Source organism: Somniosus microcephalus, unplaced genomic scaffold (assembly GCF_052327205.1).
Source record: "Somniosus microcephalus isolate GS21.2 unplaced genomic scaffold, FLI_Smic_1.0 unresolved_chr2, whole genome shotgun sequence".
NCBI classification, from domain to species: Eukaryota; Metazoa; Chordata; class Chondrichthyes; order Squaliformes; family Somniosidae; genus Somniosus; species Somniosus microcephalus.
The window spans coordinates 94,337,854-94,363,033 of NW_028225180.1; the positions used below are offsets into that span (position 1 = coordinate 94,337,854).

The following is a 25,180-nucleotide window of genomic DNA, read 5'->3' on the forward strand; positions in this document are numbered from 1 at the left end:
TGGAGTGCGGCACTCGGTCTGTATGTTGCGGGGCTGGGTCAGTGGTGTGGGGTGTTGTGCTTTATTAGTGTGTTTTGGGACAGCGTCTGTAGGGTATGGAGATGAATTAGTGGCGTGTCTGTGATGGTCTGAATCAATGGGGTGTGGGGCTGTGTCAGTGGGGTGTGGGGCTGGGTCAGTGGTGTGTGGGGTTGGGACAGTGAGGTGCGGGGCTGGGTAAGTCCAGCGTGGGGCTGTGTCAGTGGGGTGTTGGGCTTTGTCATTGTAGTGTGGGGCTGGTTCAGTAGTTTGCTGGGCTGGGTCAGTAGGTGTTGGGGCTGGGTCAGTGGGGTGTGGAGCTGGGAGAGTGGGGTGTGGAGCTGGGTCAGTGTGGTGTGGGGCTGGGTCAGTGGGGTGTGTGGCTGGGACAGTGGGTATCGGGGCTGGCTCAGTGGGTTGTGGATCTGTGTCAGTGGGGTGAGGGGCTGGGTCAGTGTGGTTTGGTGCTGTGTCAGTGGGGCATGGTGTTGGGTGAGGGTGATGTGGGGCTATGTCAGTGTGGTGTGGGATGTGCCAGTGGAGTGTGGGGATGTGTCAGTAGGGTGCCGGCCTTGGTCCGTGGGGTTCGGGGCTGTGTCAGTGGGTTGCGGGTCTGGGTCAGTGGGGTGTGCGGCTGTGTCAGTGTAGTGTGGCAATCGGTCAGTATATTGTGGGGCTGGGTCAGTTGTGTGGGGTGTTGTGCTGTGTTAGTGTGTTTTGGGAAAGCGTCTGTGAAATAGAGAATAGATTTGCGTTTCTAATCTAGGCTTTATTAACTTAAAAATCCTGTAGCACATCTTCAACACCCAGTCCCAACTAAAGGCTGGAAAGAACTGAATTTAAGATGGCCACCACAAATCACATGACATCAAGTACCAATGAGATTACAGCATATATCCCAAGGCAGGAAACAAACAACCAATCACAATACTTCTTACTAAACATAAAGAATAATCACCACATTCACCCCTCCTTTTAAAATATACTCCAATCTAAATAACCTTTACAATTTACAATTATTTACAACTAAAACTATGCACAGACAAAATAAAACTATTCAACATGACACAATACTAAGTGAGCAACAACAAATAGTAACATTGCCCAGAAGTAATAAGTATCTCTCAACTAAAACAATATAATATAATATAATATAATTTTAAAACATTACTATCAATTTAAATGTCCATTTTCAATCGGTCGACCGGATATCTTGTTTGTGTCGACCTTCTTAACCTTGGTGAAATTCCTTGCCCTCCCACACCAGGAGACAGAGAAGTATCTTCTGCAGGAAGGCTATCCATATCCCGATTTTCAACGGTTTCCGGATTAGAAATCCCATCAGGAGGTAAACTGGGATGGTCATGAAATTCCATCAAGGGCTGACTAATAGAAGTATAATTATCTGCAGTCGGATTGGAAATATTCGTAGTATCTGTAACAGCATCCACATTACCTGAATCATGACTATTGTTAATATCCTCAGAAGAGGGCAGGCCACCACAAGAAGCCAAGTCTTTAATTGAAACGGTACTTTCTTTCCCATCTTGGAATCGAATATGAGCATATTGGGAATTTGCCTCCAACAGCTCCACCTCCTCCACTAAAGGATCATATTTTGACAATCTAACATGGCGTGGAAGCAGCACAGGTCCCTGCATAGTAAGCCATGAAGGTACCGAATATCCCGTAGTAGATCTCCGTGGATAGTTAAAGAGCCTTTCATGGGGGGTCACATTAGTAGCCGTTGAAAGCAATGATCTAATGGAATGCAGGGCATCAGGCAGTATCATTTCCCACTGTGTATTCTTAAGGTTCCGGGATGTCAAAGCCAACATAACTGCCTTCCAGATCACCCCATTGTATCATTCGCACTGTCCATTACACTGGGGATTATACGGGGTAGTTCTGCTAGCAGAAATTCCCCGACTCTGAAGGTATTCCTTCAACTGGGAAGACATAAAAGAACTTCCCTGATCCGAATGGATATACGCAGGCATCCCAAAGATGACAAAAAGTTGAGTCCGACATTTGATAACTGTAGCAGCTGATACATCTGTGCAAGGAAAAGCAAAAGGGAACCTTGAAAACTCATCCACAACAGTAAGTATATATCGGTTTTGAGTCGTTGAAGGAAGAGGCCCCTTAAAATCGACGCTCAAACGTTCAAAAGGAGAAGTAGCCTTTATAAGATGAGCTCGTTGAGGCTTAAAGAAATTCGGTTTACACCGAGCACAGATAGAACATGATGAAGTCATTCGCTTGACTTCTTCAACTGAAAAGGGCAAATTCTTACTGCGTACGAAGTGTATCTACCTCGTAACCCCAGGATGGCATAAGGCATTGTGAAGATTAATAAGCGTATCTCCGTGAATAACAGAACAATAAGCCCTCGACAGCGCATCAGCAGCAACATTATCCTTCACGGACGATAAACTATATCAAAATGGTAACATGCCAACTCAATCCTCCACCTCATTATTTTATCATTCTTAATCTTTCCAAAATGTTTGACATCAAACATAAAGGACACAGACTTTTGATCAGTTACCAACGTAAAATGTCGCCCCGATAAATAATGTCTCCATTTACGCAGTGCTTCTACTATTGCATATGCCTCTTTCTCTATTGAAGAATGCCTTTTTTCACTATTGTTCAAGGTACGTGAGAAAAAGGCCACAGGTCTTCCATTTTGGTTCAGAGTAGCCCCAATTGCATAATCAGAAGCGTCCGTCTCAATCACAAAAGGAACCTGCTCATCAATAGAATGCACAACTGCTCCAAGGATATCCTTTTTAAAATTATCAAAACACGTTCTGGCCTCCCATGATAGAGGATATGTCGTAACCCAAATAAGAAGCCGGATCTTCTGTGAAAAATTTGCAATCCAATTAGAATAGTAAGAAAACAGTCCAACAACTCGTTGCAAAGCCTTAGAATTAGTAGGACAAGGTAAATCAATCAATGGTCGCAGACGTTCTGGGTCTGGTTTAATCTTGTTTCCCGAGATAATGTACCCCAGTAGATTTACCTCAGTGGTCGAAAAGGTACACTTCTCTTTATTGAAAGTTAAACCAACTTTTTCTGCAGCTTGAAGGAATCATTCTAAATTAGAATCATGCTCCACCCTTGATTTGCCACACACCGTGATGTCATCTAAGTATGAAAAGGTATCAGAGAGAGAGTTATCACTTATAAAAGCATCCATTGCCCGTTGAAAACAAGCAACATCATTAGTAACACCAAATGGTATTCGGCAAAACTGATATAGCTTTCCACCAGCCTCAAAGGCCGTATATGGTTGATCCTTCTTAACAATAGGAATCTGATGATAAGCACTCTTTAGGTCAATAGTGCTATAAACCTTATACTGAGATACTTTATTGATAAGCTCATCAGTCTTAAGCAAATGGTACGCATCTAATTGAGTATACCTGTTAATAGTTTGGGAATAGTCTATCACCATTCGTTTCTTATGTCTCTCATTAGTCGTGACAACTACCTGTGCCCACCAAGGCGAACAACTACGTTCAATGATTCCTTCCAATAAGAGACGTTGAACTTCAGAATTAATAAATTATCTATCCTGACTGCTATACCTTCTTGACTTGGTAGCAATTGGCTTACAATCCGGCATCAAATTGGAAAAAAGTGATAATGGAGAAATGGATAAAGAGGTTAATCCACAGATAGATAAAGGTGGCTTAATCCCTCCAAATGAAAGACTGAGAGACTCGTGTAACTGAAGCACATCATGATCAATCAAAATATCCACACAGAGATTAGGCAAAACAGATAGGCGTATATCAGTATACGTATTACCAAAAGAATCAATTTCACAAGGCAACAACCAGCTACTTGTGAAGTGAGAGTCGTCTGAGCCATACACACCTGATAGGAAACAGGCGAAATTTTCAAATGCTTCTCCTTTGCAAACTGAAGACTTATAAAACTCTGGGTACTGCCCGTATCTATAAGGGCCTTCACTTCCAACCCATTAACTTGGGCTGTAAATATAGCTTTGTTTAGGCCATGAGCAAATGCAGCAGAAATTGATGCAATAAATGCCCTATCTAAAGGCTGAATAGTCACAGAGGAGGTAATTGAACCTGATGATTTACACACACGTGCTTAATGACCTCTCTTGCCGCATTTACTACACACAGCCTCCCGAGCAGGACACTTCAGACGAGGGTGCCGGACGTTCCCACAAAAATAACACTTCTGAATCCTAGAGGCAACAGCCGCTGAAGTAGAAACTATTTCAGAATCTAGTAAACCACTCCTATTAAGCCCACATAATTCCTTTTCATCCAGAACTGCCGAAACCTCAGTCACAGGCCGATTAAAAAGAGCATAAGAATCCGAACTTCTCTGAGCCACATCCAATGTAGAAGCTTGCTCAAAAGCACTCTTAAGATCCAAAGTCTTATTTTCTAACAACCGCTGAGGAATTGATCTAGACAGTAATCTATTAATAAAAGCATCCCGTACCGATTCTTCCTTATATTCTTCAGCCGTCACGGCCTTATAATTACAGTTAACACTAAGGCACCGAAGTGCTTGTAAATAAGTATCCAAAGATTCTCCCACCTGCTGCCTACGGGCAGATAGAAGGTGACGTGCAAATACCTCATTCTTTGGTTTAACAAAAATCTTTTCCAATGTAGAAATAGCCACTTCGTAAGTTTTACAGTCCAAAATATACTTATACACATCCGGAGCAATGTAGTTGATCAGCATATTCAGCTTATTTAGAGACTCCTGATCCAACACGCCCAAAAAGTTTTTAAATGTACAATACCAGTGTTTCCATTTATCATCCACTCCTGCAGAATTAGGGTCAGCATTGAATCGTTCTGGTTGTAGATATCGCTCCATTCTGACATAAAGTTAATAAATTGAAATAAAGAATAGATTTGCCTTTCTAATCTAGGTTTTATTAACTTAAAAATCCTGCAGCACTTCTTCAACACCCAGTCCCAACTAAAGGCTGGAAAGAACTGAATTTAAGATGGCCACCACAAATCACATGACATCAACTACCAATGAGATTACAGCATATATCCCAAGGCAGGAAACAAACAACCAATCACAATACTTCTTACTAAACATAAAGAATAATCACCACAGTCTGTCGGGTGTGGAGATGAATTAGTGGCATGTCTGTGTTGGTCTGAATCAATGGGGTGTGGATCTGCGTCAGTGGGGTGTGGGGCTGGGTCACTGGGGTGTGCGGCTGGGTCAGTAGGATGTGGGGCTGGGACAGTGGGGCGTTGGGGTGGGTCAGTTGAGTGTGGGGCTGGGATAGTGGGATTTGCGACTAGGTCAGTGGGGTGTGGTGCTGGTTTAGAGTGGTGTGGAGATGGCGCAGTGATGTGTGGAGCTGGGTCAATGTTGTGCGGAGCTGGGTCAATGTTGTGCGGTGCTGGTTCAGTGGGGTTCGTGGCTGCGTCATTGTGTTCAGTGCTGGGTCTGTAGGGATCGGGGCTGGGTCAGTGTGGTGTGGGGCTGTGTCAGTGGGGTGTGGGGCTGTGTCAGTGGGGTGTGGGGCTTGGTCAGTGGTGTGTGGGGCTGGGTCAGTGGTGTATGGGGCTGGGTCAGTGAGGTGCGGGGCTGGGTCAGTGGGGTGTGGGGCTGGGTCAGTGGTGTGTGGGGCTGGGTCACTGTGTTGCGGGGCTGGGTCAGTGGGGTGTGGGGCTGGGTCAGTCATGTGTGGAGCTTGGTCTGTGTCAGTGTGTTGCGGGGCTGGGTCAGTGGGCTTCGAGGCTCGGTCAGTGGGGTTCTGGGCTGGGTCTGTGGGGATCAGGGCTGCGACAGTGTGGTGTGGGGCTTGGTCAGTGGGGTGCGGGGCTCTGTCAATGGTTGGGCGCAGCTGGCTCACTGTGGTGTGTTTCTGGGTCAGTTGGGTGAGGGGCTGGGACACTGGGGTGTGTGGCTAGGTCAATGTGGTGCGGGGCTAGTTCAATTTTGTGTGGGGTTTGGTCAGGTGGGTGCGTGGTTGCGTCAGCGAGGTGCGGTTCTGGGTCAGTGTGGTGTGCGGCTGTGTCAGTGGGGTTTTGGGCTGTGTCTGTGTGGTGCGGGGCTGGGTCAGTGGGGTGCGGGGCTGGATCATTGGTGTGCAATGCTGGGTCTGCGGGCTGCAGGACTGGGTCAGTGGGGTGCGGGGCTGTGTCAGAAGGGTGTGTGACTGGGTCAGTGGGTTGTGGGTCTGTGTCATTGGGGTGTGGGCCTGCGTCAGTGGGGTGTTGAGCTGGGTCTGTGTGTTGCCAGGATGGGTCAGTGGGATGTGGGGCTGGGTCACTGGGGTGTGGGACTTGGGCAGCGGTGTGTGGGACTGCATCAGTGTTGTGCGGGGCTGGCTCAGTGGGGATCGGGGCTGGGTCAGTGGGGTTCGGGGCTGGGTCGGTGGGGTTTCGGGGCAGGGTCAGTAGGGTTTCAGGGCTGGGTCTGTGGGGTTCGGTGCTGGGTCAGTGGGGTGTGCGTCTGTGTCAGTTTGGTGTGGGGCTGTGTCAGTGGGGTATGGGGCTGGGTCAGTGGGGTATGGGGCTCGGTCAGTGAGGTGCGGAGTTGGCTCAGTGGTGTTCCTGGCTGGGTCTGTTGTGTGGGTGGCTGCGACTGCGGTGTGAAAAAAAGCATCAAAACTCTGCTCACAGATCCCCCCTGTCCTTGCGAACTTGCAATGGCTCGTGGATCCCCAGCACATGCAAATTAAAACAGACAACATCGTTTAAATTCCGTCATGGTCTTCTCCCTCCCTGTCTCTGTATTCTCCTCCAGCCCTACAATCCAGCACCACCAAGATCGCTCTATTCCTGCGGCTCTGGCCTCTTGTGACATTTCGCCCACTCCTCCCCATGTCTATGGCGGCTGTACCTTCCGTTATCCCAGCTCAATGCTCATCAATTCCCCACGTAGACCTCTCCAGCTCCCTCCTCCTTTAGAACCCCCCGAAACTCACTGCTGTGACCAACATTCTGACCACGCCTCCTTCTACCTCCTTTAGTCTGAGCCCATCTTTTGTCATGCTTGGCTTCTGTGAAGCACCTTGTGATGTGTTTCGATGGAAATGTAAGTTGTTGTTGCTGTGTGTTTATTGTGCCAGTGGCAGCGTGAGTGACACAGCAGATAACTGAATCTTACAAGATCTCAAACTTGGTTATAATTTAATGCGGGAGAATAACTTCAATTACATTTTGGAGGTATTACTGATCCGAGACTGAATCACTTTTACATTTCCCCAGTGGGGAAAGGAAAGGTCACTGATTGAGAATTTGATTGAACGCACGTACGTGGACACACATACAGCGAGACACGCGTACAATTGCAGAATTGTGTTTGTTAAACAGCAGGCAAATCCACCACTTATATATACATGGCCAATTTTGAGATTGCAAGACCCCTAAAGATAATCCACAAATCAATGTTGAGCAGCATCTTAACATTTAAAGTTACATGATGCACTTCATTATACATTGGTGTTAATATTAGTGGAACAGCGGTAAATGCCCTACAGTGATCAATAGTCGGTGCTGACACCATGAGAGATATGCTGAATATATTCAAATAGAAACACCAACCAGGACACGTCTGCATGAAAACACGGACAATGTCACTGCCCATAGAGACCAGAGCGATCACACCCAGCTATATATTGTATATGTGGATAGATGTCATATTCATAAAGCACCAGAATTTAATATCAAAACTCAATCTTGTCATTCAACACAAATCTGTGCTTAAAAATAATCCAATTCCACCAGACTGCGAAAACCTACTGGTGGATTATTCAATTCATCAATGATCGCCCCACTCCATATTTCCCTGCAGAATATTCTCTACCTCAGGAATAAGGCTGGTTTTCGCCTGCACTGTGTGAGTAAATCTCACCAATAGGCGCTCCCAGTGCGGAGTCTTGGCCGATGCGAACCCGTCAGGAACTGGGTTGTGGAGATCAGCGGAACTCACTGGATTTCACTGGGCAGCTGTCTGTGTCACACCTGATGTGGAGAGTTGATCATAACACTCGGGAAATGCTCGATCCCGGAGCTAACAGCTGTTGTACTGATGGGGGAGGAGGGATTGATATCATGTTTAACAAGGCAATATTCTCCATCTCATTTTATTATTTCCATCTATCCCTCCTAATATTACATTTATTACAGGGAATAAGAATCTGGGAACGCCTGTCACCACAATGGCTGAAGGTCCAACCAGGGGAGAAGATCGAATAACTTCAAGAAGAATGAGAATGGACACAGGTTGGTTCACAAAATTCCTTAGAGTTTTATGTTCGTCCTGACAAAAGGTCCAGATCTCCAGCAAGAACCAACAACTCACACCGGGTGAGGGAATAGGACAGGAGCTGAGTAAAAAGAGGGCAGTGACTGATTTTCCACTGGGGCATCACAGTCACAGTTGTAGGGAGCCCCTGAGTACTGGAACTGTCCAATATGTACTTGGTATTGGAGCTTATAAGGTGGATAGAGACAGTGATTCAGAGGAGTGTTTTCCTGAGCAACAGTTTGACACCAGGGAGCAGGAAACCACCCCAAGTTTGGCTGAGGTGAGGGGCAGGTTGCGAACATGTATAGCAGAGCGATAGTGACGGGAGATTTTACAGTCAGGGGGATACACGTACTCTACTGAAGCCCTGACCAGGTCGCGAATGGTAAGTTTCCTCCATGGTGCCAGAGGGAAGAACCTACTGGAACGGGTTTGACCATCTCTGGAAAGGAAAGGAGAGCAGAATTTATCCATGGTAGGAACCGATAACTTAAGTTTATGAAGGGAATTTTAAGACTTCTGCACTAGACTACAAACAAGCTCTCAGTACAAGAACACATTCGTAATCTTGCAGATGGGACAGTTAAGTGGGAAATGAAATTTAAAATAGATAAAACTGTGGTGATGCACTTTGGTAGGAAAAATAGAAACATCACCTACACCTTAGAAAATACAAAGTGAATGAGATAGAATGGAAAGATAACTAGGAATACAGGTAAACAACTCCTTAAAACAGTTTCAGAGGTCAGAAAAACATTTAGATACCCCAACAAACACTGGGTTTATTTCTGGGGGTTTAGCGTTCAATATTAATGAAGTTATTTTAAACTTGTAAAGAAACCTGGTCAGGCAGTACTTCGAGTACAGTGCACAGTGCTGGTATCCAGAATATACAAAATAACATTCAAGCACTGAAGAAAGTGCAGAAAAAATTATAAGGATGGTACTAGAACTGAGGGGTTACAGCTGTCGGGAAATATTGAACAGATCAGGACTTTTCCTTAGAAAAAGATCTTAGATGCGACCTGATAGAGTTCTTCAATATTTTGAATTGTTTGGACAGTGTAGATGTGGAATGAATGTATCCATTTGTGGGAAAATCCAAAACTAGGGTCCATAAGTACAAGACAGTTAATAATAAATCCAATAAGGAACTAAGCAGAACTTTCTTCCCTCAAAGAGTGGTTAAAGTGCGGAATTTGCTATCGCATGAAGTGATTGAAGTAAATAGCTTAGATGCTTTCAAAAGGAAACTAGATGAGTACGTGATAGAAAAAAGAAGATTGTAAAGAGGGGCTGAAAGGCTGAGGTGACGTAGATAGAATTGAAGGGGAATCATGTGGTGTGTAAGCACCAGCACAGACTAAAATAGCCAAATGAGCTGTTTCTATGTTGTACATTCAGTGTAATTCAAGGTGGTGATCTACAGATTGTTTTACACTGTTTCGCTTCAGTAGTGCAACATGGGGCAGTTCAATGTGCGGCGGCAGGGCTGGAGCAGAAGGGAAGTGTTCACGTTCTTGGGACACTAGAGTGAGTTCAGGTAGAATGGAATGGATGGCCATGATCTGAACCGATAGCCAACAATGGTTTTGCATAAAAATGAATGGAGCAGTGAGAAGCTGATAGGAATGGAAGTTGGGAAATTTCAGGATCTGAGACTAGAGAGAGGAATTATTAAAACTGTTAGAGATGGAACACAAGATTATGAAATAGTGAAAAGCCATTACCAGGAAAGAAGGAAAATATTTTCAAGTAGTGAGCGATAAAGTCACTTGCTATTAAATGAAAAATGAAAACGGGTAAATATTCAAAGGAAATGGAATTTGGATTGAGTGCTTTGCCGGTAATATGTGCAAATCACTCCAAACACATATGGATCTTAAGAGGCATGTGAGCTGTGATTTGGTATCTATAAGACAGTTTTTTTTTAAATTCATTGATGGGATTGGGCGTCGCTGGCTAGGCCTGCATTTAGTGCCCATCCCTATTTGCCCTTGAGAAGATGGTGGTGAGCCGTCTTCTTGAACCGCTGCAGTCCATATGGTATAGGTACACCCACAATGCTGTTAGGAAGGGAATTCCAGGATTTTGTCCCAGCGACAGTGAAGGAACGGCGATACAGGTCCAAGTCAGGATGGTGTGTGGCTTGGAGGGGAACTTGTAGGTGGTGATGTTCCCATGCGTCTGCTGCCCTTGTCCTTCTAAGTGGTAGAGGTCGCGGGTTTGGAAGGTGCTGTTGAAGGATCTTTGGCGAGTTGCTGCAGTGCATCTTGTAGATGGTACACACTGCAGCCACAGTGCGTCGGTGGTGGAGGGAGTGAATGTTGAAGGTGGTGGATGGAGTGCCAATGAAGTGGGCTGCTTTATCGTGAATGGTGTCGAGCTTCTTGAGTGTTGTTGGAGCTGCACTCATCCATGCAAGTGGAGAGTATTCCATCACACTCCTGACTTGTGCCTTGTAGATGGTGGAAAGGCTTTTGGGCGTCAGGAGGTGAGGCACTCGCCACAGAATTCCCAGCCTCTGGCCTGCTCTTGTAGCCACAGTATTTATATGGCTCGACCAGTTCAGTTTCTGATCAATGGTAAGACCCAGGATGTTGATAGCGGGGGATTCAGCGATGGTAATGCCATTGAATGTCGAGGGCAGATGGTTTGAGTCTCGCTTGTTGGAGATGGTCATTGCCTGGCACTTGTGTGGTGCGAATGTTACTTGCCACTTGTCAGCCCAAGTCTGAATGTTGTCCAGGTCTTTCTGCATATGGACACGGGCTGCGTCAGTATCTGACGAGTCTCGAATGGTGCTGAACAGTGTGCAATCATCAGCGAACATCCCCACTTCTGATCTTATGATGGAGGGAAGGTCATTGATGAAACAGCTGAAGATGGTTGGGCCTAGGACACTGCCCTGAGGAACTCCTGCAGTGATGCCATGTGATTGAGATGAATGACCTCCAACAACCACAGCCAACTTCCTTTGTGCTAGGTATGATTCCAACCAATGGAGAGTTTCCCCCTTGATTCCCATTGACTTCAGTTTTGCTAGGGCTCCTTGATGCAACACTCGATCAAATGCTGCCATGATGTCAAAGGCAGTCACTCTCACCTCACCTCTTGAGTTCAGCTCTTTTGTCCATGTTTGGACCAAGGCTGTAATGAGGTCAGGAGCTGAGTGGCCCTGGCGGAACACAAACTGGGCGTCAGTTAGCAGGTAATTACTGAGTAAGTGCCGCTTGATAGCACTGTCGACGACACCTCCCATCACTTTGCTGATGATTGAGAGTAGACTGATGGGACGGTAATTGGCCGGGTCGGATTTGTCCTGCTTTTTGTAGACAGGACATACTTGGGCAATTTTCCACATTGCTGTGTAGATGCCAGTGTTGTAGCTGTACTGGAACAGCTTGGCTAGGGGCGCAGCTAGTTCTGGAGCAGAAGTCTTCAGTACTATTGCCGGAATATTGTCAGGGCCCATAGCCTTTGCAGTATCCAGTGTCTTCAGCCATTTCTTGACATCACGTGGAGTGAATTGAATGGGCTGAAGACTGGCATCTGTGAAGCTGGGGACCTCAGGAGGAGGCCGAGATGGATCATCCACTCGGCACTCCTGGCTGAAGATAGTTGCAAATGCTTCAGCCTTGTCTTTTGCATTCATTTGCCTGGATTTTCACAGAATTCTAGAAAAATATTCCGGTCATAATGTTTTGAGAGGAGAAAGAAACAACCGTGGATGCCACTATTAAGAAAGGGTTCCCTGATGGCACCAGAAAAGAAGGGTGTGTCGGGAGTTTTGTTAAGATAAAATCCTTATGTACGGACGTAGTTGAGGAATAGGAAGGGAAATATCACAATTCTCGGTGGGCATTGCTGGCCGTGCAGCAGAGATGAGATAGAGGGGAAGATTCACAGACACTGCAGGGACCCGTACAAGAACAACAGGACTTTAATACTGGCAGTCGCAACTGTCCCAAAATATAACCTGCGGTGTATGTGCGTTATCAGAAGCTGTTTGATAATGTGGCTCACAGGAGCTTTCAATCGTTTGATATTAGAGGGAATATAGCCACCCGGATAGAAAGTGTTAAAGTATTTAGTTTTCTCCATTTGTGTTCACAGATCCGAACACTACAATCACTTGGTTCTTGACGAAGTGTGACGATTACCAGCTGTTCCAGTTGACGAAATTCTACCGGGACAGTCTAGAACAGGCGATCGAAGAAGGTGTGGAGGGACTCGGTCTCTGGTTAACAGGAGAGGACCATTTCAATTCACAAGAATATCACGTAAGTGAGAGAGACGCAGATTGAGTTTAGTTTATTCTATCATCACAGAACTAACAAAATATCAAATTTTAGAATTATAGAATGTTATGGAATTGAAACCGGCAAATGGGGGAATAGAGGATAAAACTGCAAATATTGTGAATCTGAAACCATGATACGAAAAGGTGACAACTGAGTGCAAAAGAGGAAATCCTCTGGCCCTGTGCTCTTGGTGGGGAATGTCAGTCCCCAGAAGGGAATATGAGATTGAGCTCATTCCGTGTGTCATTTCCTGGTCCTGTGCTCTTGGTGGGAATTGGCACTTCCCAGCAGAAAGAGGAGACTGAGCTCATTCAGTCTGTCATTTCCTGGTCCTGTGCTCTTAGTGGGGAATGTAAGTCCCCAGAATGGATATGAGATTGAGCTCATTCAGTCTGTCATTTCCTGGTCCTGTGTTCTTGGTGGGGAATGTCACTCCCCAGGAATAATATGAGATTGAGCTCATTCAGTCTGCCATTTCCTGGTCCTGTGCTCTTGTTGGTCAATGTCACTTCATTGAGTCTGTCCCACACAATTGTGATACCTTGTGTATCACAACATATAGGCCTAGAAATTCAGTGGTGTTAGCGCCCACTTAGCGCCTAAAGAGGTCTTTTGCGCCGGCGCTGTTGGTAGCCTGGAATTCAGTGTAGCGCAAATGGTGGCGTTAGCCGGTAGCGCTGCGCCGGCAGCGATGATGTCATCGGTGTGCGCAATGCCCCAGTTCCAACGCGATGCCGGCCCGACACCCAAATTCAGTTGCCGCCACCTCTCCCGTAGCGGGCGCAAAGAGCGTTTGTAAAACGGGGCCTTGCAGCTCCGAGAGGCCGGGGCATAAAGGTGGAGGTGCGGCCGGCCGCTTTCCCGGCGGCCGCTTGGCCGCACCTTCCTCCCCGGACTCCCACACCAACCCCCCCCGCGGCATTGGTCTCTGACCCCCGCGAGCCCGGCACTTCTCCGTGGTGCCGGGCTCATTTGCCGGGGGAATCCAGCGGCGATCTCACGGCTGCAGGCAGCTCCTCCTTAAGAGAAGGAGGAGGCCTGCAGTACCCCAGCCTGCCGCACCGCATCGGGTGGCGCTGCGGCAGCTGGACGCCTGAAATTGACTTTCGGCGCCCCAAGCGGAGGCGGCCAAACACTGCAATAGCGCCCGCCTCCGTCTTGGGGCGCTGCAACTGAATTTCAGGCGGGCGCTACGGGAATCCGGGCGTGCGCTAACTTTCGGGCGCTAAAGACCTGGCGCGGCGATAGCGAATTTCTAGGCCATACACTCCTCCCCACCCCAACCGAAACCATGTGATCTCCTGGGAGAGGCAAAAATACAGGTAAAATTCCAGGTCAATTTGGGGGAAAAAATCTGGGAACTTCCTTTCCGACCCATCTGGGCGATCGAAAAAAGTCCAGGAGATCACTCTGACCCAGAATTCCCTGCAGTACCTACCTTCTGTAGGAGGTGATCTCCACCCCATCAGAAACAAAAAAAAGGGTATCAGGATGCCAAAAGGAAACAGACACTGTGGATAGAGGATCACTTCCGCAACAACTCGGACACCCGGCGCATGTGGCAAGGCATCCAGTCCATCACTGACTATAAGGGCAAAAACACCAGCCCCCCGGCTAGCGATGCCTCCCTTCCGGAGGAGCTTAACAACTTCTACGCTCGCTTCGACAGGGACAACAGGGAGCCGGCTACCACAGCCTTGCCTCCCCCGGAAGACCAGGTGCTCACTCTGTCGACATCCGACGTAAGGGGTGTTCTATGCGGAGTGAACACACGAAAGGCTGCTGGACCGGATAGCATCCCTGGACGGGTACACAAGGAATGTGCTGATCAGCTGGCTGATGTCTTCACAGCCATCTTCAATCTGTCATTGGCCCAGGCAGTTGTCCCTACATGCTTCAAGACCGCTACCATTATTCCTGTGCCAAAACAAACGGCTGTGACGTGCCTGAACGACTATCGACCTGTCGCACTCACACCCATCATAATGAAGTGTTTCGAGAGACTGGTCTTAGCCCACATCAAAGCCAGTGTTCCTGCCTCTCGTGCAAACAGATCAACGGAGGATGCAATCACAACTGCTCTACACTCGGCACTGAATCACCTAGATGGTAAGGAGACCTACATCAGAATGCTGTTCATAGACTACAGCTCAGCATTCAATACTATCGTCCCCAACAAGCTGGCCAGCAAACTCCAAACTCTTGGCCTGAACACTTCCCTCTGCAACTGGACCCTGGACTTCCTAACAAACAGACCCCAGTCTGTCAAATTAGGTAACCACACCTCCACGCCCTAACCCTGAACACGGGGGCCCCACAAGGATGTGTGCTGAGCCCCCTCCTCTACTCCCTCTGCACCCACGACTGTGTGACTGTTAATGGTTCCAACACCATCAAGTTTGCAGATGACATCACGGTAGTAGGCCAGATCACCAACAACGATGAGTCAGCCTACAGGGAGGAGGTCCAGCATCTCGTGAAGTGGTGCGCCGATAACAACCTGGCCCTTAACATCAAGAAAACCAAAGAAATCATTGTGGACTTCAGGAAGTCCAAAGGCGGAAGTCACACCCCCATCCACATCAATGGGGCTGTGGTGGAAAGGGTGGACAGCTTTAAGTTCCTCGGAGTCCACATCACGGAAGACCTCTCCTGGTCCCTCAATACCTCCTCTCTGGTGAAGAAGGCCCAGCAGCGCCTATATTTCCTAAAGAGGCTGAAGGGATGTAACCTGTCACCCCTGATCCTCTCTAACGTTTATCGCTGCACTATGGAGAGCATCCTGACAAACTGTATCACAGTATGGTATGGCAGCTGTAGCTACTATGATCGGAAGGCCCTGCAGCGGGTAGTCAAAATTGCCCAACGCATTACCGGCACCCGGCTACTGACCATAGAGCACATATACCAGAAACGCTGTCTACGGAGGTCACAGTCCATCATCAAAGACCCTACCCACCCCAGCCACAGTCTGTTCGCCCTCCTGCCATCTGGGAGACGCTACAGATGCATTCGCACCCGTACGACCAGATTTAGGAACAGCTTCTTTCCCAGGGCTGTCATCCTACTGAACTCCACAAATAAACTCTAAAGCCTGCACATCTGCCAATGCACTTTATTATGATTATGTTTATGTTAATATACTACAAGCCAAATGTATGTTGAATGTTTAAATGTCTTAATCCAAATGTACACTCTCGGGAGCCGTAAGCCTACATTTCGTTGTACTGCACTTGTGCACTAACAATGACAATAAAAGTCGATTTGATTTGATTTGAACAGGTCCAGCCTGTTCCAGACATCCACTGTTCTCTGGGAAAGAACTACCTCCTGACATCTAACTTAAATCTAGCCTTATACATCTTAACTTTGTGACCCTAGGGAACAGCAGTAAATTGAGCTCATTCATTCTGTAATTTATTGTCGGTTAACTTTAATTTGGTGGTAGTTTGATTATGGAGATAGTGACTGAGAGATTGGTAGCTAAGTCTTTTTATATTCTTGCACTGGTTAGCATCTGTATATTTCTTTAGATCATGCCGTTTATTTAGTTTGATTGATTTCCAGTTAAATATTGGGAAGACTGAATCATCATCTAATATCAATCCCACAAACTCTGTCTTCTCACCGCTTGATTACATTCCCCTCCCCGGCAACTCTCTGGTGCTAAACCTAAATGTTCACAACCTCGGCATCCTATATTCTCTAGAAATAAGCTTTCGACCCCACATCCTCTCCATCTCAAATACCACATCTTCACCTTCATAACATTGTCCACCTCCACTCCTACCTCAGCCCATCTCCTGCTGATACCTCAGCCGTGCATTTGTCACCTTTATCCTTCATCATAATAATGCTCCCCTGGCCGACCGAACTTCCTGAGCCCTCCGTGAACGTCAGCTCATCCAAATCTTTGCTTGTACCCTGTCCTGCCGCAAACCCCGTTAACCAACGCTCATGTGCTCTTTCCCGGTCCTCGAATGCCTTCTGTCCATCTTCCAATATAAATTCCTTCACCACCTCGCCCTCTCCTATCTCTGTATCCAGCTCCAGTGCAGAAACCTTCTGCAGGCCTAGGATTGCCTGTTCCACGATCTCTGGCCTCTTGTGCACCCCTCGACCTTCTGCTTACCAGTGGTGGTACAGCATGCATTTGCCTTAGGATCTACGCTCTGGAATTCACTCACTAGATCGCTCCACCTTTCCAGCTTCATTTCCTCCTTAAAACTAAACACATACTTTCTGCTTTCTCTCAACCCTACTCGGTAAAATGCTGCATTGATGTCAAGGACAATCACTCTACCTTCACCTCTGGAATTTAACTCTTTTGTTCATGTTTGGACCAAGGCTCTGATGAGGTCTGGATCCAATTGGTCCTGGTAAAAACTAAATTAAGCACCGGTGAGCTGATTAATGGTGAGTAAGTGCTGCTTGACTGTATTTTGATGACTGCATCCCTCAATTTGCTGAAGATTGAGAGTTGTTTGATAGGACATTAATTGGCTGGATTGGATTTGATCTGCCTTTTGTGAACAGGACTTATCTGGGCAATACACTACATATTTTGTTATCAAAAGTTATATTTTATAATCCATAATAATGATGTAGCAATTCACACAAGCCTCAAGCGATACATACAACCTTTATACCAAGGAATCCATGTCAAGGCAGCAGAGTGATCAGCTCCCACCTGGCACTTTAGGTTCTTCGAATGGGAAGCCCTCGTCCACGGCGCAGCCAGTGTCAGAGCAAGGAAGGACATACCGCAACTTCAGGATGTCCAGATTTAGATGCCCATGTGCTAAATCCTGATGTTGTGGTCATTTTCAGTGGTGTAATAATGGCGAACGCTGATAGGGCCGTTGTTTTTGCAGTGAGGAAAGGCTGAACACCTCAGCAGTTTTTGATCATTTGGTACATTTTATAGTTTATTATTCCTGTCCCAATTGCCTCCTTACTTCCTTATCAGTAGTTTTTGCAAACGAGACGCCTGCTACTAAACAGTTATTGAATATTCTTAAAGCCGCTAAAGTGATTTCAGTGACAACACACTGCCATTTTTGCAGTTTAAACTATCAATGCCCAAATGGATTTTCGAGTATTTACTTTACCACCACCTACAAGGCAAAAGTCAGGAGTGTGATGGAATACTCTCCACTTGCCTGGATGAGTGCAACTCCAATAATACTCAAGAAATCTCGACACCATCCAGGACAAAGCAATCCACTTGACCAGTACCACTGGCGGAAGGTGGTTGAAGTGTTTATCAGCTACAAGATGAACTGCAGCAACTTGCCAATCTTCTTCAGCAGCACCTCATGAACTCTTGACCTCTATCACCTAGAAGGACAAAGGCAAAAGGAGCAGGGCAACATCATCATCTGCAAGTTCCCCTCCAAGGAATACACCATCCTGACTGGGACATATATTGTTGTTCCTTCATCATCGCTGGGTTGAAGTCCAGGAACTCCCTCCCTAACATCACCGTGGGAGTACCTTCACCAAATAGACAGCAGCGCCTCAAGGAGGCATCTCACCCCTACAATCTCAAAGGTAACTAGAGATGGGCAATAAATGCTGTCCCCATCAGTGACGCCCACATCCTGTGAATTAAAAAATGGAATTAAAAAAGACGACATATAAATTTAGGCTATTGTCGATGAAAGTGCCCCATTGCTGGACATGTGCTCCTGGTTATCGAGGTTTCATACTGGCAGCGGGTGTGCAAAATAATATTTCAATTACTGAGGGGGAACAAGAGATTAGAGTGAAGGGAATTTTCATTGTTAGAATTACTGGTCGATTCTCCACACCGATAACCACCAATGGTTGTTTTGATCAGTCGGTGTAAATTCTCAGCCAGTTTTCTAGCTGCTTCCCTCACTTAACATTAGACCGAGTGCATCATCTTATCAATCATTAATCTGATGTCATGTTAGAGACGGAAGGGCAGAGAAAATTAATCCCATTGAAACTATTGCAGATTCTCAGTGATTCCTGACTTTCCAGAAATGATATTTCTGATTTTATTTTAGTTTCTTTACATGTATGTCCCGTTAATGAGTGGATCAAGATGTTTACAGAATATTGTCCCCCTGGTCAGAATGGATCAGTACCCGGCCTTGTGATTGTTTTCTTTGATCAAAACAAATTGGAGATCCCATCACTGAGCAGATCATTTCCTTCCCATTCTCACTGTTTGTCTTTCAATGCGGTCCTCAATATATTCATTAATGTTTTAAGAGAAAATAACTGAGCTCGCGGAGAAGGGAAACCGGGAGGACAGTTCCAAACTTCTTCTAAACCTGGTGATGGATAAAGGCTCTCAGGCCCTAAGGGTGATGTGGGAATCATTTGTGAAAATGCGCCACAGGTTACCAAAGCTGAACAAAATACTGATAGAAATACAGGAACATGGTACGGTAAAATCACACACTGAAAGCAAATTCAGATTCAAACACTGCAGACTTTATTATAATGTTACACAGATATGATTCCATGAAGTTTAATTGATTTAAACAGGTTTTGATCCAGTTGATTACATGAACATCGCACGAGATTTATCCGAAATACCCAGTCAACTGAAAGGTAAGTGATGGAATGGAGATTAAAAAACGTTTATTTACCTTCGGAAAATCGGAATGATTGAATGTAGCCATATGTTTAGAGATTGTCAGAATATGGGAATCAGAGGCGCAAAGTCTGGGTAAACAGGATTGAACGTGGTTTGGATTTGTCATCAATTCTGAACTACTCACTGTCAATTCAAGTTACAATTAATATGATTTTTATTGTTTCCTGTAAACGTGCTCTAAATTCAGCTGCTGATCGCTATCACTTGTGAAGTGTTAAGTACAACTGACAAGTACCTGATACACTGTCAAACCCCATACACACATGGCAGGATCCTGATACACTGTGAAACCCCATACGCACCTGGCAGGATCCTGATACATTGTGAAACCCCATACACACCTGGCAGGATCCTGATACACTGTGAAACCCCATACACACCTGGCAGGATCCTGATACAATGTGAAACCCTATACACACCTGGCAGGATCCAAATACACTGTGAAACCCCATTAACACCTGGCAGGATCCTGATACACTGTGAAACCCCATAAACACCTGGCAGGATCCTGATACACTGTGAAACCCCATACACACATGGCAGGATGCTGATACACGGTCAAACCCCATACACACCTGGCAGGATCCTGATACACTGTGAAACCCCATACACACCTGGCAGGATCCTGATACACTGTGAAACCCCATACACACATGGCAGGATCCTGATACACTGTGAAACCCCATACATACCTGGCAAGATCCTGATACACTGTGAAACCCCATACACACCTGGCATGATCCTGATTCACTGTGAAACCCCATACACACATGGCAGGATCCTGATACACTATGTTCCCCATACACACCTGGCAGGATTCAGATACACTATGAAACCCCATACACACCTGGCAGGATCCTGATTCACTGTGAAACCCCATACACACATGGCAGGATCCTGATACACTGTGAAACCCCATACACACCTGGCAGGATCCTGATTCACTGTGACACCACATACACACATGGCAGGATCCTGATACACTATGTTCCCCATACACACCTGGCAGGATTCAGATACACTGTGAAACCCCATACACACCTGGCAGGATCCTGATTCACTGTGAAACCCCATACACACATGGCAGGATCCTGATACACTATGTTCCCCATACACACCTGGCAGGACCATGATTCACTGTGAAATGCCAGACACACCTGGCAGAATCCTGATACACTCTGAAACCCCATAGGGCAGAGATGGGGAAGAATTTCTGAAGAGTGTTCAGGAGAACTTTCTTGATCAGTATGTTTCCAGTCCAATGAGAGAGGAGGCATTGCTGGCTCTGGTTCTGCGGAATGAGGTAGGACAAGAGGAGCAAAGTGAATATTTAGGGATCAATGGTCATAATATCATAAGGTTTAGATTAGATATGGAAAAGGACAGGGAGCAATGTGGAGTTAAAATACTTAATTGGTGGAAGGCAATTTTCCGTGGAATCAAAACAGACCTGGCCCGTGTAAATGCGATCAAAAGAGTGGCAGTCAAACCTGTAATCAAACAATGGGCTGCATTTAAAGAGGAAATAGTTTGGATACTGTCGAGGTACATTCCCACTGGGGCGAAAGGTAGGGCAAATAATGTCAGAGCTCCGTGGATGACGAAAGAGATAGAGTGTAAGAAAAAGCAGAAAAAGAGCACTTATGACAGATTTCAGATCGAGATTACATCTGAGAATCAGGCAAAATATAGAAGCTCAAGCAAGAGCTGCAAAAGAAAATAAGAGGGGAAAAGAGAAGGTATGAAAATAGAATGGCAGTTAACAAAATCATTCTAAAAGTCTTCTATTGGCATATAAATAGTAAGCGGGTAGTAATAGGAGGGGTGGGGCCGAGTAGGGACCAAAAAGGAGACCTACATATGGAGGCAGAGGGCATGGCTAAGGTGCTAAATGAGTACTTGCATCTGACTTCATCAAGGAAGCAGATGCTGCCATAGACATATTGAAGCAGGAGGTATAGGAGATAATGGATGGGGTAAAAATGATAAAGAAGAGGTAATAGAAAGGCTGGCTGAACTTAAAGTAGGTAAGTCACCACGACCTTATGGGATGCATCGTAGGATACTGAGGGAAGTGTAGAAATAAATCACGGAGGGACTGGACATAATTTTGCAATCCTCCTTAGAAACGAGAATGGTGTGAGAGGACTGGAGAATTGAAAATGTGACACCCTTGCTCAAAAAATGATATACAGATAAACCGAGCAACTACAACCACGGAAGTGGGCATTCTTTTAGAAACAATAATCAGGGACAAAATTAAAAGTCACTTGGACAAGTGTGTATTAATTAAGGAAAGCCAGCACGGATTTGTTAAAGGCAAATCATGTTTAAACAAATTGATCGATTTTTTTGATGAGGTAACAGAGAGTGTTGATGAGGGCAATGAAGTTGACATGGTGTACATGAATTTCCTAAAGGCGTTCGACAAAGTGCCACATAAAGGCTTGCCAACAAAGTTGAAGCCCCCGGAATAAAAGCGACAATGGCAGCAGTGATAAGAAATTAGCTAAGTGACAGCAAACAGACAGTAGTGGTGAACGGTTGTTTTTTGGTCTGGAGAAAGGCCATAGAATCATAATGGCGCAGAAGGAGCCCATTTGGCCCATGGAGTCCGCCCCAGCTCCCTGTAGAGCAATCCAGTCAGTCCCATTCCCCCGCACTATCCAAGTAGCACTGCAAGTTTATTTCCATAAAGTGCCTATCCAGTCTCCCCTTGAAAACATTGAGCGTCTCTGCTTCCACCACTTTCGTTCACAGTTAAGCCCAGGTCACCACTCGCTGTGTAAAAAAGCGTTTCCTCACGTCCCCCCTGTATCTCTTGCCCAAAACCTTAAATCTGCAGCCATTAGTCCTTTTACCATCAACTAGTGTCAACATCCTTTCTCCATCTAGTCTATTCAAACCCGTCATAATCTTGTACACCTCTATCAAATCACCCCTCAACCTCCTTTGCTCGAATGAAAGGAAATCCAGCTTCTCCAACCTGTCCTTGTAGCTAAGATTCCTCATCCCCGGAACCATTCTGGTAAATCTCCTCTGCACCCTCTCAAGGACCTTCACATCCTTCCTGAAGTGTGGTGACCAGAATTAGAAGCATTGGTTCAGTTGTAGCCTAACCAGTGCTTTATAAAGGTTCAGCATAAGGTCTCCAATTTTGTGCTCAATACCTATATTTATGAAGCCCAAGATACAATGGCCTAGAAATTCAGTTGGTTGCGCCAGCAGTTAGCGCCTAAAGAAAAGTGAATGTCGGGCGCTGTGCGTGTTGCGCCCGGGCGCAGCGCAGTTTGCGCCTCGCCCCAAATTAAGTTGGCCGTTAGCGCCGGCGCAAAGTTTTGCGCCCGCCCGGATGCGCACGCAGAAAATGACGTCACATCCTCGTGCAACGCCCTTTGGCCGCCCCGATTCCAAACTTCAGTCGGACCGCCCCATTGTGCGGCTGGCGGCCGGAGCATTTGAAAAAGGGAACACAACACAGCCAGCGCGGGCCCCAGGGGGCGCAAATTAAAGGGGACGTACCCTCCAGTATAAAGGCCAGCCATTTTGTAGCAAACACTCTTGTGCAACGCATTTCTGGACACACAACAAGGAGGATAGCTAGCTGGTTTCAAGCAGCAACAGCTCAGGTATTTTTGGACTCAGGCCAGAGCGCTGCAAGTGGCCTTTTGGAAATTTGACTGTTTGCCAGGATTTGATGGGGGTTGCATGGGGTGCCAACGCGGAACTGCAGCGCCATGTCCGTAGGGCTCGCAGACGCATTGTGAGAGGGGCATCCCTGGCTAGAGGCAGAGGGGGCAACAGGCGTCGGCCACGTAGGCTTTACCCAGTCAGGCTATACCGCCAGCAGCGCTCCTACCTCAACATGACTGGCGCGTGATGTGTTAGAAGGCTCCGATTCCGAAAAGAGGTGGTTGCAGAGATCTGCCACCTGCTTCGCAGAGATCTGCGTCCAAAGCTCAGGTGCAGGATGTCTCTGTCGGTGAAAGTGAAGGTGATGGTGGCATTGAACTTCTATGCCACCGGCTCCTTCCAATCCGCTGCTGGGGACATAGCTAACATCTCCCAGTACGGCGTGCATCACTGCATCCACCAGGTGACCGAAGCACTGTTCAGAAGGAGACGCCAATTCATCTCCTTCCCCATGGCCCTGGAGAGCCAGCATCAGCGCGCATTGGGATTTGCAAGACTCGTGGCCTTCCCCTTGGTGCAGGGCGCCATTGACTGTACGTATGTGGCTTTGCGGGCCCCTCTGGAGCATGGCGAGCAGTATCGCAACAGGAAGGGCTACCATTCTCTGAATGTGCAGCTGGTGTGTGACCACAAGCAGCGCATCATGGCTGTCAATGCCAGCTTTCCAGGCAGCAGCCACGATGCGTTTATCCTGCGGCAGAGTACTGTGCATGACATGTTCGAGGCACAGCCTCCCCCAAGAGGATGGCTACTCGGGGACAAAGGCTATCCTTTGTGTACCTGGCTCATGACCCCGCTCCGCGCGCCCAGGACCGCTGCTGAAGAGGCATACAACGACAGCCATCAAACCACCCGCAACATCATCGAGCAAACTATTGGGGTCCTCAAGCAGCAGTTCCACTGCCTTGATCACTCCGGAGGATCTCTGCAGTATTCGAAGGACCGGGTCTCCAAATTTGTGGTAGTTTGCTGCATGCTACACAACCTGGCTATCTGCAGGACTCAGGCACTGCCACCTGATGTTGGACCACCACCTCAGGAGGAGGAGCAGGAGGAGCAGGAGGAGGAGGAGGAGGAGCTGGAGTACATTCCCAGGAGGGAGCGACCAGGGCCAAGGGCCACGCGACGCCACTTTATTACACGTTACTTCTAAGCCCCCTGTCAGGGAATGCCTTGTGGCCATGAGGGAAGATGAATGCAGCCGCTCCGCAAGCCCTCAGCCAACGAAGCCAACAAACACTGACAAGAATAACCATGGAGACTCTATGAATAAAGATAATTATTTATTACACAAAAATGAAAACCCCTTCCCACATGAATCCCCAAAAACAATCAATGGGCCCCACAAAAGCCCAACGAACGACTCACTCCCACAAACTGGGGAGGAGTAACTCCACATTTGTACAAACCTGGCCTCAACCTCGGCCTTAACGCAAAAAATAAGCCCACGAACCAAACAACCATGGGCAAAAATAAGATGGCCACCGCCATATAAAATGAAAGCTGGCCACACCCTCTACTGAGTGGCCCGCGAGGGCGAGACCTTGTCCAGCCTTTTGCCTCCCCTGCCCGGCCTGCTGCTCCTTCGCAAACTCTGCCCAGTGGCTGCTGCGAGGCTGGGGGAAGGTGCCTGAGGCTCAGATGTCCTTCCGCCAGATGCCCTTGGGGGGCGGCATACACGGCCTTTGGGCCTCGAGGGGCCGGCTGCTGAGTGGCGCACCTGAGCCTGGCCACCATCAGCTCCAGCCGCTTGCCCTTGACGCCCCAGTGGGGGAGTGGCAGCGACGGATGGCACAATGTGGGTAAGCTGGCGTCTGGGATGCGCTGGCTGGTGCTGTGGCGCGCTGGCACTCGGCCGGGCCCGCACTGCAGGATCTGCACCAATCAGCCGAGGAGCGGCTCGCTGGGATGCTGCAGTGCGGCGGGTGCCCTGGCGATGCCTGCCTGAGACAGCGCGTGTGGTAGCAGTGAGTGCCCCTGTTGTCCTGGTGTGCGCCCGCATCACACCCGCCAGGGACTTGACGGCATCAGTGAGCATGCGGCCACTCGCGGCAGTTGATGCCCCGAACTCGCGCACACTGTTCGCCAGCGACTCGATGGCCTCAGGCATGCGCCCCACCACACGCATGAGCTCCGTGTGGCGCCGGTCCGAATCCTCTGCCATCTTGTCCAGCTTCCGCGCCTCCTCCGAGGTGAAGGTGTCCGGACTGGAGTTGGGACTCTCTCGCTGGGGAGCAGGGGACCG

At 47.4% G+C, this 25,180-nt stretch overlaps 1 protein-coding gene across 1 annotated transcript in view; it reads left to right on the plus strand.

Annotated features, from left to right (window-relative positions):
- The first annotated feature begins 8,215 nt into the window (after positions 1-8,215).
- Positions 8,216-25,180, plus strand: part of LOC147093048 (NACHT, LRR and PYD domains-containing protein 3-like) — a 48,362-nt gene continuing 31,397 nt past the window's right edge. Inside the window, exons 1-4 of the mRNA XM_085976374.1 lie at positions 8,216-8,279; positions 12,421-12,587; positions 18,854-19,025; positions 19,131-19,196. Of these exons, the coding sequence (XP_085832500.1) occupies positions 8,216-8,279; positions 12,421-12,587; positions 18,854-19,025; positions 19,131-19,196 (469 nt within the window). The remainder of the gene's footprint in view (positions 8,280-12,420; positions 12,588-18,853; positions 19,026-19,130; positions 19,197-25,180) is intronic.